The sequence below is a fragment of the Bidens hawaiensis genome, unplaced genomic scaffold (assembly GCF_021521415.1).
Source record: "Bidens hawaiensis isolate Kalapana, Puna unplaced genomic scaffold, B.hawaiensis_p1.1 tig00020030_1, whole genome shotgun sequence".
Taxonomy (NCBI): domain Eukaryota; kingdom Viridiplantae; phylum Streptophyta; class Magnoliopsida; order Asterales; family Asteraceae; genus Bidens; species Bidens hawaiensis.
Genome location: NW_027493045.1, coordinates 138649 through 152995, shown reverse-complemented (window position 1 = coordinate 152995; position 14347 = coordinate 138649). Strand labels below are relative to the sequence as shown.

Here is a 14347-nt window from a genome sequence, read left to right as displayed (position 1 = left end):
TTTGCATTCTAAATGAACCGAGAGCTCGGCTCGTTTAACATACAGGGAGCTCGAGCTCGGCCCCGTTTTTAAAGTTTTTACTGGCATCCTAAACAAAAAGAATACAAAAGATATTGATATAAAACTACAAGAATAACATGCTAAGCACAATACAAAGTGAGTAATATAAACTTGGTTATTCATAGATGCATACACCTCCATTGTCAACTAGGGATTTAAACGAGCCGAGAGCTTGGCTCGTTTAACTTACACAGAGCTTGAGCTCTATTTCCAAAGCTCGAGCTCGACTCGTGGTAGATTTTTTAAGCTTGAGGTTGGCTCGTTTACTATTTATTAATTATTTTTTATATATTTATAATTAATGTTATGTTTTTTTCAATTATAATTTTATATATAAATGACATGCTCATTTAGGCTCGCGAGCTGGCCCGAGCTTGATAAGTGAAGCTCGAGCTCGGGCTTCGTTTATTAAAGGAGCTTACTTTTAAGCTCGAGATCGGGCTCGACTAAACTCGGCTCGATCGAGCTTTTTAACGAACCGATCTCGAGTAGCTCGCAAGTGGCTCAGCTCATTTGCACACCTATTGTCAACACTTTAATATCAATATGTTAGAACCAAATGGAAAAAAATTCTAAAGCATATACATTAAATATAGATATGCATTTTAAGTCAGTAGCCTTGGCCTGTAATAATGAACTTGGCTTGGTTCATCACAAACTGCATCTTTAGCGTATATATGTGTAACTTAAAAGGTATTATGACTACAGAATATTGCCTTTTTAGAAGCAACACCATACTACATAACTGCTTTTTTGACAAGAAGTAAACACTCTATTTTTACAGCAATTAACTTCATATAAATTTACATGTTTTGACAGCAAAAAAATGCCTCAAAAATTACACTAGTTGAAAACAAAAGGTGTAAAAATTAACTCTCTTTTACAAAAATTAAATCCATCAAAGATTGCACTTTTTAACAGCAAAAAATATGTAATATATCAACTCCTTTGACTACATTTAAAAAACAACATTTTACAACAATAAAATACAGCAAAAGTGGTCGTTCAAGGGTAATACATTGCAGTAAAAACTGCAGACATCTGGGCGATATTTAAATCAAACTTTGTAAATATGAAAGTTGGAGTTATGCTTATGAAAAACTTGATGCCGTTCCTTAGCCTATAGGATGGATAGATAGCTACTAGTCTAGCTACTTAACTGATTTTGCAATTGTGTATATATGTATGCACAGTTTCTACATGGATTCTAAAAAGAGAAAGGGAAAAGAGAAAACTAGACAAAAGAAATGGTACTAGAGTTATGTCGGTTCTTAAACAAATATATCACGAAGCATGGTCGAACTTCGCCATTCAAATGGGGTTCTCTTCAGCCAGCGTTTGAAAAAATTATAAATCATAAATTCGTCAGTGACAAAGCTATAAAGAACAAGTATGATGGTATGAGAAAAGAGTACAACCTTTGGAAGTCACTTAAGAATGGAGAGACTGGTCTAGGTTGGAATGATAGTAACAGACATGCTTGGTTGTTATGATGAATGGTGGAAAAGAAAATTTCAGGTGACATAATATAGCCCATTTAAAATTTATATACCGTATAATATTCAGTCATAATGATAACTAACAATTCACCATTATATTTTGTAGGAAAATTCAAAAGTTCTAGCAATTCAAAATAATCAACCATCTATACAACTACAAGAAGAGTTAGATCTGTTATTTGGAGATGCAGTTGCTAGTGGGGAAAAATGTGTGGCATCCTCTACGGATTCAATGACATTCAATGAAGTGCACGTTGAGAACCTTGAGGATGACAATGTTAAGGGAGGTGATAATGTAGATGCTTATCATGTATACAATGATACACTTCTAATCTAGAAAACTTGAAAATTCAAGAAAATAATTTCTACGCTGACTTTTTTGAATGAAGTACATCAACCTGATGCATCGACTTGAAGCCCCAATAAGGTTGCAAAAATTTTGAGAAGCCTACTAAAGTAAACACTAAGCCTAAACCAGTTAAGATGAAACGTAAAGAGAGGGGATCACTGAGAGCTTCAATACTTAAAGACCATTTAACTCAAAGTAATATGAATCAACAACGTGCTCTAGAAATATTAGAATCAGATTCTTCCAAAATCAATCAAAGTACTATGTTTAGTAAAAGCTGCTATAGGTGTGCTTAACCAGATGGTAGATGCAGGATCAATGAGAGAAGATGAGGAGTTGCGGTTCTTTGCAATGGATTTATTTGAAGATCCCGTAAAAAGAGAAATGTTTATAAATGTGCGACATGATCATGATAGGTTAGCATGGCTGCAACGAAAGAAAAGGCTCACCGAATAAATTTTTCTTTGCGGACATGTTACGAAGACATTATTGTCTCTATTTGTTTGAACTTTATTGCTTTTGGGTTGATTTATTGTTTTTTAACTTGATGTTTTAGTGACATGACTATATTGGAAGTTATTTGATATCTTTTTATTTTAATATTTATTTATTTGTGAATATTATTTACGTTCTTATATGTTAAGCTATTTATATGTTTATATGTTAAGCTGATATTGAATTATTATTACCAGGGTTATTATGAATAATGAAACAAGCAAGAAGAAGCACAAATTACAATTTTAAAATTTTTTGTTGGATTTAACTTATACAAGTGACCTAGTTGTTGCATATAGGGCAGGCTTCGATGATGGAAACTTTAAATGGCAATCCTATACGATGTGTAAATGCATTCAGAATGCATACAAACGTGTTTAATTACCAAATTATGTAGAGAGTTTGAATCAAACTATGGATTGAATTTGAGTGATAGAATGTCAACGTGTGAGAAAATGGGGATATTTCTGTATACATTGGCATTGGGTTTATCTAACAGGGTTGTTAGGGAACGTTTTCAACGTTCTGGGGAGACTATTAGCAGCGCGTTTCATCAAGTTCTAGAGGCAATAGATGGTAGGGGTAATGGTTTTCAAGGTCTAGCACACGACATTATAAGACCAAAAGATCCAACTTTTAAATTTATACCACCTCAAATCTTGAATGACAAAAGATACATGTCGTATTTCAAGGTATTGAATTGATAAATTTCATTCCTACTTGTGTATTTTGTTACTTAACTAATGTTTAAATTGTATTTAGGATTGTATTGGATGTATTGACGGTACACACATAGGGTCTGCATCCCAGAGAGTCAGCAACTACCTTATATTGGTAGAAAGGGGGTACCAACATTCAACATAATGACAACATGTGATTTCGATATGTGTTTCACATTCATATCGATCGGACGGGAGGGATCGGCACATGACACGCGTGTTTTCATTAACGTGACCCAAAATAGTATATTCAACTTCTGATGTGCATGAAGTGGTGTATAAAAATATTTCAATTAATTAACCAAGCACAACGAGTAATAAAAACCTAGAATACCCTAAACCAAACCACTAGCAACAGGCAATTCAACCTATCAGGTGTAGTATAGCTATGAGAAATCCGGGAATATCGAACCCTATAGACACTTATTAAATTAACGAGACCAGTCTCGTTAATTCAGATGAGATTAAAGGTTACCTAGGCAAGGAATCCGAATTGTGACGACTCGGGATTTTATCAGCTACGAGAAATGCTGCTGGAACCAGGAATCTAAAAATATGAACCCTAGGAAACCTAATGGATCCCTAATCACTCTCAAGGTGTCACCTAAGAGGAAATCCTAAAGATCATGTACAAGCACCGGCTTATTGGCACACCTGTCGGTTCGCTAACTCTAATTAATTACCCTAGAAGACAGTTAACCGGTCAATTTTACTATCTCAATGCACCTGAGTACACGGGGTGGTCTAAAAGATATCTAAAGGATACAAGTAAACAGTGAAACTAAGAAAAACTAGGCAAACTTCCTGTCAGACAGTTTAACCTAAAACCCTGATAACAAAGACAAACCCGACAACTTATCACCCGTCGGATATCTAAGCAAGTAAGAATATAAGCTTCTAATATTATGCTAAAAATCAGTTTCTATGGTGAATGAGCTCAATAAACCTAAACAAGTTGTAAGCGCACAGTAAACAACCATAACATGAACCTATAATCGAAAGACATTCAATCAAGTAATATGTGAAACATTCATTCAAACACAAATTAGAAGTAAATATGCATAACTAACATCCAATAAATCTGATCAAAAGGTTTAATTAATCAAAACCCAATAAACAATTCCCGAAAACCGTTTAAAACCATAAATCAATCACAAAACATCAATCCAAGCCTAGATAACATAACGTTTAGCCAACAATCATGTCTAACAGTAAAAACACAATGAAATCAGTAGCAAACATTCAACCAAAACACAAGAATATGCAAAAGAAAACGTTAAACCAAACGTGGGACTCACTTAAACTACAAACTCAAGCTTCGGTCTTCAATCTCTTAACCAAGAAGCTCCTCCTTCTTCAAAATCACTCTAGATAGAATCCATGGCAGCTGGAAGACTTGGTATATCGTCTAGGGTTGTATAATGATGTTTAAATACATGAAAGTACCCTAAAAACGCTGACATACGTCCCCCGCGCCGCGCGTAGCATGAAGCTCCATCCTCCGCACCGCGCCGAGGATTCATCTGACATATTATTTTATTATTTTTTTTATTTCGTTCGTAGAATCTTCGTTTTAGCTCTGTCTTCTTCCTCGTTTTTTTCTACGTCTTCGTATGACAACCCTCTATCATATCCTCTTATAACCTCTACACTTCGAATCCATTTAAATTTTCTGGTTTTGTTCTTTCACTCCCGTGCATTATCTTGTTTCTTCATGATTTAGCCTAATTTTCGCTCCTTTCATGCACGGGAACCTTTAAACACGAGAAACCGTAAATACATGTCATGTTTATATATAAACAATGTAATTAAGCACGATTTATTCATAAAATGAGTATTAAAACCAGATGTGTTTTGAAACAAATCAAACATCCTCACACTTAACCATTTTTCGTCCTCGAAAAATATATAATGCAATGGAATCATATTTCAAAATCGATCTTTAAAACATATAGGTTAATTTTTAAGCACAAATAAACGTAAACCCGCAATTTCCGATATTGTTGTCCACTTACACCCAGCCACTAACCTATCAAGCCCCCCATCATATTTAACGATTATGTTCAAGTGATATCTATAAACCTATGGGTCTCACACCTAAGTAGTTACAGATCTGCTTACCCCCATCTCAAGCATAATCAAGACAATTAAAACCGGGTTGAAACATACTGCTTCAACCTATCACCGTAAGCTAAAAACCCTCTAATGGTAAGAAAAAATGCACTTAGGTGGAATTTAGATGGATGAAAGGTCAAGTGAGGTCGTACGAGCAATTCCTAAACCTAAAACTATATTATCGGATTTCGGCCCAACATTGTTTCACCCAGCTGCAACCCAGTATATGACGGTCCCAGGCCTCCACCCTTAGTATTTCCTAAAAATATTTATTGACTAAACACCTCGAACCCATAGTGTATCCTCAGAGTTACCATCCCTTTGGTAACGCGTAAGCTCTCGGCCCCGTCTAATATGTGCGTTTTGGCCTCTTTTTCTATTTTTGATTTTTTTATTTTTTGTGTGAGTGCTTCTTTGGCATTTGCATTACTTTCTCATTCACTTTTACTTTCAAAATAAATTCACACCTTTGATGTTCGTTCAACAAAACTTTGTGCTCTTAGGCATCTTTTACCTAAATATATAACTATTTTCTAAGCTCGTATAAAATTTGGACATGGCGGAGCGCCACCATTCGTTATTTAGGTTCACAAAAATGGGGTGTGTTGAGTTTGTTTTCACCGTTTTTCTTCATATATCAGCTCGTTTTATTCTTTAAGGCTATATTTATCTATAGATAGAAAATATGAACATTAATGGTTATTTATTCTAATATAATTGCCGATATTACGCTTATTTGGAAATATTTCAGTGCCGAAAAGATGTATAAATTATTATACATCACTTGGCAATGTTTAGGTCAATGTTACACCTGTCCGACCTCCAGTCAAGTTTAGCGCGGGTGGGCTTTGTCAAACCCAATAGTACTACTAACTTCTTCTCGCTATCCAATACGAGGGTTTGAGGTGTGTACGGACTTTCAAGTTGGTAATGTTCCACTATAGTACGCATGTGATATACAATATTATAAAATGTTTGTATGCGTGCTTTCTCCCCCAAAAGGGAAAGTATGTAAAAGAGAGGGGCCGTAAAACTCACCTAGAATGCGTGTTAAAAACAAAGTCAACTAGCTAAAACAAAGGTCCCGTACAAGTATCCTGAAGTATACAAGTACGTAAGTAATTGTGTGATGGTTCCTAGAACCCCTAGTATCCAAACAATCCCATTGTTAATTGTATTTGACCAAAGTTTGACTTTTGTTGACTTTACCAAAGTATGACTTTTGTTGCCTTTAACCAAAGTTTGACTTTGTTGACTTTGACCAAAAGGTCCAACTTTTGTTGACCTTCGACCAAAAGGTCCGTCGTTTGTTGATCGTTGATATAAGGCTAAATATATATAAATCCCGTGTACATTTTATTTAATATTTTATTATTTTATGTTCGGTTTTTATTAGAATTTGTATACTACTAACTTATTTGAATAAATGTAGGTCCCGGGACTTGTTCGTGGTTAAAAAGAGCGAAAAACGAGCTAAAACAAGACAAACCGGTGAACCGGAGCATCAGAATTGAACTGGACCGCATCAGGAAACGAACCGGACCAGATCAGGAGTGAACCGGACCGGTACCAAGTTAATTTGGCCACGCTGCGTGACCAAATAAGGGGATTTGGTAGCATAGCGCGGCCAAAAGGGGGTATTTTGGTAGCGTGGCGCGACCAACCTAATTTCTAGAATATTCTGGGTTTTGGGCTTTAATCACTATATAAACACCCCTAATCTCACCCTTAATCAGACCAGAAGTTGCCAGCCGAATTTGGAGAGTTCCCGAGCTTAGGATTGCTAGTTTTGGCGACTTTGGAGTTGAAGAATCATCCGGTGGTGCACATATTGGTTGAGGACGAAGAACACGGGTTTTATCTTCTGTTTTCTTTTATATCCGCCATGAATTCTTCATTGTTTGTCTTGTTTGATTTCACTATACTAGGCTAAACATTATAGACTGCCTAGCTTATGATGAATCTTTGTTAATGTTTGATTTTGACTTGGGTTTTATTTATCGTTGGGGTTTTATGAACTAGTTAAAAGCTTTAATTGTATTAAATTGATGCATATGTGTGTTTAGGGTTGTTTGTTGAGTTTTATTATTCCATAGTTGCATTGATTATTGTTTGTCACTATAATAGGTTGCTATTAGGTCATCTACTTTGTGTCTTTGACTATTTTATGATTGATTTCGAATAAGATCATAGGAATAATATTATTTAATTAAATAAACCTAAGTGTGCTGCTAACCTAAATAGTTGTAAGGTGCTAGGTTATTAATAGGTCTTTGTTGATCAGGATTACTAGATTTAGTTCTTCGTAAGGAGTCCGTCTAGGTTTGATTGATTAATTTTGTCTATTGAGTCAATTGAATATATTAGATCGCCTTTGATTTTCGCGCTGTAAGGTAGGATTTCGTATAAAGGAACTAGTTTGTAATTAATTAGGTGACCATAAGGAAACTTGATTTTTAATACTGGCGTGCGTTAAAACTTATTAGAAACCCACAGGTGTCTCTTGAGGAGGGTCAGGGGTCCTGTTTGGGTTTTCTCTTAAGCGTCTATTTCACGATCCCAGTTCCATAACTAAATAGTCTCCCGGTTAATTGATAATTGAAACTTAGGGATTCTAGCCTAGATGGTTGTTCATCATCGTCTGAATTAAGTCCAAGTTCTAAGTTTAGTCGTCTTTAGTTTTCTTAATTAGTTTAAATTAGTTTAGAATTAGTTTATGTAAAACCCCCCCTTAAGCAAACAATAAATAAATAGTCGTGTCTGTAGTCGAGTCTAATTTAGCTAGTAAACGTAATTTAAAGAGTCTTGTGGGTTTGATATCTGGACTTACTTAGCTGTACTAGAGTCGATCGGTTTACTTGCCGGTTAGTAGTTTTAGTTTACTTAAGAGTCTAGAATTTATTACTTAATGTCTAGATTAGCGTGTTTTTATTAGACTACTTTTAGCACATCAATCGTTGACCAAGAATTCGATACTTATAGAACGCTGACCAAAGATTGACCGAGATGACCCGACAAAACGTTGGTGATTTATAACCAAGTATGTTAGCTTATATTATCTAAGTGTCATTTCTATTTATACGTTTACTAATAATTCATGGCATATGCACTAACTCATCTTTCATGCACCAAATCATCAAACAACCAACTGTTCACCACGAGTCAATATTCCAAGCAAGGCTAACCAATTAGAAAAATAATTTCGTTAATGTCAAGTCATGCTCTAATCATTAACCAAGTAAAATGGTGAACAACTAACCACATATTTCATCATATCGCATACAAATCGATTATGAACTTACAAAGCAGATTTTAACCTTCCAAAACGTATTATTATAACACGTCAAACCACTGTGTTAAATTATGAAATTTTTACCAAAGTGAAATAAAGTCTTAGGTTTACCAAACTATTTTTTTTGCATTTTTCCAATACACACAAATATCATGAAAATTCATACAATCTAGCTAGGTGTGTGCAGCTATTTCAATGGGCAACATAAAGTTTTAATTTGGTTAAATTCTATACCAAACCAATCATGCAAGGCCAGTCGGGTTAGAATCCAAACTCAAATTATGGTATTCCATAAGTGTAACCAACCCAATTAACTTTATCAACTCAAGATATGTGATCGGGATTCTATACCGGAATGCAAATTCCCAAAATAGCCAACAGCCTAAGTCCAAAAGTTACCATTCTTAGTTTTCTGGAAACTAGATTTAAAGTACTATATCATAGAATCAAGAATTGACCAAAAATACTATGTTAACATCAATTTACAGCCTTATTAAGAAACAAGAAAGAATTTACTACAAAATCGATTTCATCTATAACTCATGTAAATCATGTTTTCAGCATACCTGTGATTCTAATACACCAAATAACCACCACACATCCTCATGATCACAACATAGTCTCCATGTTACCAAACTTTTATTAGACTAACTAGGGTTTTTATACAAGAACCTCAAACCCAACAGACATCAAAGATTACCATGATAGATCTTTCAATCTATCAATTTTTAGTTATGGTTTCATTGATTAATCATTATTTGGATACTCATTTCCATACTCCCAGTTATAAAATAACAACAATAACTCATAAAATATAACCACTTGCTTGCTTATGAAATGCAATCAAACAATCCTTCTAACACCTTGATCTTGATCCACCAAATGAAAGAATATGCATGTGTGTGTTTTATGAGAGAATTTAGAAAGTGAAAAGTGTATCTGTGTTTGTGTATTAACGGCACAAGAGAGGGGAGAGAGAGAAGTTTTGGCATCCAAAAGTTTTTAGCCTACTAGTCCATAATGTCTAACGTAATGCCATATTAATTCCCTAATTATTTAATTAATCGATATTAGACTTATGATATGTGAATTAATAAAAGAAGTGACATGTAATTTTTATATAATATATTTTCTAGGCATAACATAACATAAGTTTATTATACACATAACATGTAGCATATTTAACAAGTAATACTTTTATAGATGTAACATGTACAACTAAGTTCATATTGAAGCATGTAACACTTATATAATTAAATGTATTACACTTTTATTATTTGTGATATATTATAAACGTTAGACCACCAACGTATGCGGACAGACTAATGGAGATAACCTAAAAATGTTGGGTGTCACACAAAATAGCTTCAGAATCTGTTTTTTCTCTTAGTGGCAGGGTGTTATTGATGTGAAGAACAAAATTTACTCCAGAATTACTAGAGATGTACATTTGTCTAAAGGATTATTTGGATGTGGTGGATTTATACAAGACAAATCAAACTTCGAAGAAGAAATACAGCCACTTGAACGACCGATGCACGATCAAGAGGTGGAGAAAGGACTATCTTCGTGCCTATCCGGTGAAGAAAACAAAGACGAAGATGAACGAAGACTTGAAGACAATCGAATATATGAAGACGATAATAAACAATTAAATATGATCGAATATTTTGAACGGAATGAACATTTGTTTAAGTTGTAATGTTTAGTAAAGTATTTTACTTAGAATGAATGAACATTTGTTTAAGTTGTCACTCGATTCCGAGATCGATAATAAAAATAAATGAATTTTATATTTTATTTTAGTGTTACTATATTTTTAAAAAATAATCAATACATACAACATACAAACTTAAATTTAAACATTACATAAAAAATTAGAAATTAAATTTCAACAACTAAACAAAATTCAAACTTAAAACTAAACAATTTAAACAACAAACAACTAAACAGCATTCAAACTTAAGAGTAAACAACTAAACAATATTCAAACTTAAATGAAATCATTTAAACTACTAAACAACATTCAAACTTAATTAAAACAACTTAAACAAACTACTAAACAGCATTTAAAGTTTCAAACCGCCCTCGGTTTATCAAACTCCAAACAACTCCCAAATAGCTAATTTACCAAAAGGTCTTCAATTTTCCCTTGCATAAAGTGCACATGCTTCTTCAATAACACGAGGTCGGTGTTCGTTCAAACTTTCCTCGAATCCCAGTTCAGCCCTCCGTGCGTAATATACCTCTTGAAACCCTTCAAGAATTCTTCTTTTACGATTCCACTTTGTCAGTATTTGATTTCTTGTACGTCCGGTTGTAAAACTCATCTCCTCATCAAATTTATCCTTAGCTCAGTCCCAAAAATTAAGACCCGGTTCTTGTGCACCTCTATTTGCATTCTTGTTCCTAACGTGTAGAAGACCATTTGCCAAGAGATACTCCCTGTCGCCGCTCCAAGTGATCATCTTACCAAGTGAGAAGTAATTTTTTGGGGTGTTAAAAAAATGGAATGGAAGCGGTTCTCTTAATATTGTATACAACCGTTGGTACCGGTTCCAAACCTACATATTTTAAACTATTAACCAATGGTTCGAGTAGTACTATTAACCAACGGTTCTAATCATACTATTAACAAGCGGTCCGACTAGAACTGGTTCCATTTAAATTTAGACATTAAAAACAATAATATAATAAACAACCACTTTATTTCATTACCATAACCATGAACATTTTATTACACAACGACAAACATTATATTAAACATAAAAAAGGTAAAATAACAAACATCGTTCGTCGTTTTTCATGCTACTCTCTACGCTCATTAAGATTGGTTTTGGGGAGTTGCGGAGCTGGACAATTCTCCCGCTTTCATTGCGTCTTAACGCTTTTTTATCAGGCAATACTTAATGGTATGTTTTCTAAAAGTGGAGTTCGAAACCGCCTACAAAAACTTCCCATGGTATTTGCATCGAGCCATCTCCGTTGCGTCTGTCATAAGACACAAGTCGTAGTGTGTCCAAAACTTCCGGGTTTCTTGAGGTTTCGATTACAATAACAATTTCATCATTGGACGCTATTAGATTGGATGCTAGTTTGAGTGGGTTTGCGGTTTTAAGTAGTTTAATCAAACCTTAACCTAGTCTGCCTATTTATAGTAATAGTGTGTGTGTGTACTTTATGGTATATAGCCGGTTCTAAACAGTCTAAAAACGGCTATATAGCCGTTGGAGTCAATTCCAACGATCATATTTCAATTTAAATAGGAAAAATGATACAAAACCTGGTTGTACCCGGTTTTCGGGAAGGAACCATACCCGGTCCTACCCAGTTCTAGCAGATGTCCATTTTTGTCTGCTAGGTACTCAGGTAGGGTCCAGTTCCTATTGGGTTCCTGAAAAGAATCGGTTAAAAAAAACCCAGTTTGTGCACGTTTACAATATGTAATAAGAAGCCTATTAGTTTTTTAACTTCTACATACTATTGAAACAAACTGAAATTTAGGACTTTTCAATCTGAGTTCTCGAATGCTAGATACATTGATTTCAACTTTTAAATACACGAAAACCTACTGACTTATTTCAATTTTACCACGAGAAAATTCTAGCAAATAAAAAATTCGACAGCTGTTAATTTCACTTACTGTCAAAGTTTGGAAGAGAGGGCAAGTGGTAGCGGTGGCGGAGAGCAGCGAGGACGGTGGAGAGCAGCGAGGACAAGAGGTGACGAAGAAAGGTACAATAGGTTTATGCCTTGAGTATTGGATTTCGATCGATGGAGTAGGGGCTGTGGATGGGCGACGCTAGTGGTGGGGCGACGGTCGTTGGAGGAGCGAGGGTTCGTGGCTATGGTTCAGAGTCTGTGAAGAATAACGATGGTTTATGAGATTAGAAGAGGTAAAAAGAGGTTGGGTCAGATCTACACCAAGAAGAGCTCGTACGGACATTTTTTAACAAAACATCTGTAGAAAACAAATATTTTGCTAAAGCTTGTGTTTGCACGCGGTCTATGTGACGCAGACAGAAAAGCTCCCATAAAAGTTTTTTTCTAAAAATAAGCACCACCATAAATTATAGAGTATGGTTGAATATGCATTTGTTTATATTGAATTTAATTAATAAAGTTCACAACTTTTACAAAATTTGTTTGAATATTTAGATGTCATGGATCCTTATCCACACATAAGGAGCAAATAACCGAGAAATGTTAAATATATTTACAACTACCTATTTGATAAATTCAGTAATTTAAAACCCGGCCAATGAGTTAGTGAATAGTGATGGAGGGGTACGGATAAGATTTGGTATTCCATGTGACCCTAGTTCGCTTTCTATCCACATTATTTAGTTTCAAAAGTACTACGGTGATGATGGAAAACTAAGCGATTAGGTGGCTTTCATTACTTGAATCCTTAAACTAAACGAGTTTTATCTCACCGTACTGTCGTGCCTTCAAGCGAGTGTTCACGGGCGTTGGCCTTAGATGAGGGTTTTTCTCGAATCAAAAGACAGTATATTCTAATGTATGAATTTAACAAGTGGTTCATTTAAAATATTAATTGAGCAATAAAAAAATAATAGTAACGAAATTGTCAGCTACTCCTTAAATACACATTGAAATAAATACTTGAAAAACAAACACCACGTGCACGTGAATACTATGAGGTTGTGACAACTAAGAGAGAGAACACCCCGAAGTTATCAATCGTGTTACGAAATAATCGGAACCACAGTCACCGCTATATATATTATCCAACATTAACCTTAAACATAACATCATATCCACTTTAGAATCTTCTTCCCCGTATTAGTTGATACCAGGAATCTTGTGTTCATGATCTCATTGTCGAAACTAGTACCATGTTGCCATGCAAGAAGATAAAAGATCCGGCCGTGAAAGACGGAAGCAAGCGAATTCTGATTAAGATAAACATCGTGGGGAGCGCCGGTCCTATTCGTGTTGTGGTCGATGAGGAGGCTGCTGTGGCTGCAGTCATTGAGACCGCGCTTAAATCGTACGCTCGTGAAAGCCGGCTTCCGGTTTTAGGAAACAAATGCACTGATTTCTTTCTTTACACACCCATCGCTGGAACTGAAGGTACATTAATTATTAAAGTTTAAAAAGTCATTTTAAAAAGCCATGATTTAAGGCTTTGGAAAATTGTTTTTAACTCTTTCAAACGGTTAAAATAAGAAACAGATTTTTAATTTATTGGCTTTTTGAAAATACCAATAAGCCAATAAGCATTTTTCAAACTCAATTCCAAACATACCCATAGAAGTAGTAGCCTGCGGAAACGGAGAGAAAATGTTTTAAAATTAGATATTTAAAAACTAATCAAATATAAGTAGCGGTCTGTTGTCTCAAGTATCAATCACTTGAACCAGTATAGAAAGACTAATGTAATTTTGTTTCCAAATTATGTTTTTGTTTAGCTTCTAGCAGAGTATGCTAGTTTGTTTTATTGAAATTTACCTTTCAAAATAATAGGAAACAGAAACAAAAGCATATTATTACAGACATTACTTGATAGTTTGTTGGCTTAATGTTTATTAATTGCATGCAATTATGTGACATGTTATTACTTGATAGTTTGTTTGTTTGTTTGTTAATTGCATGTAATTAAGTTTTGGTTAAATCTGATCGATGCAGGTCTGAATCCAGTAGAGATGATCGGATCTTTCGGGGTGAGGGACTTCATGTTATGCAAGAAAGCACGAGAGGTGGCGGAAGAAACAAGAAAAAGCTCCGGCAGATGGAAATCATGGTTCAATAAGTCACTAACTCTGAAAGTTACTCCTCGGTGAATAGGGTGGTG

At 34.8% G+C, this 14347-nt stretch overlaps 1 protein-coding gene across 1 annotated transcript; it reads left to right on the top strand.

The window, feature by feature from the left end:
- The first annotated feature begins 13388 nt into the window (after window positions 1–13388).
- On the top strand, window positions 13389–14347 carry LOC143559754 (uncharacterized). The gene is made up of 2 exons (XM_077048233.1): window positions 13389–13626; window positions 14182–14347. The coding sequence occupies exons 1-2, from the start codon at window positions 13389–13391 to the stop codon at window positions 14334–14336; spliced, it is 393 nt and encodes a 130-aa protein (XP_076904348.1). The 3' UTR covers window positions 14337–14347.

Coding starts and splice junctions, on each gene's coding strand:
- LOC143559754 (XM_077048233.1), top strand. CDS start 13,389: ATGTTGCCATGCAAGAAGATAAAAGATCCGGCCGTGAAAGACGGAAGC. Junction 13,627..14,181: donor ACCCATCGCTGGAACTGAAG/GTACATTAATTA, acceptor TGATCGATGCAG/GTCTGAATCCAGTAGAGATG.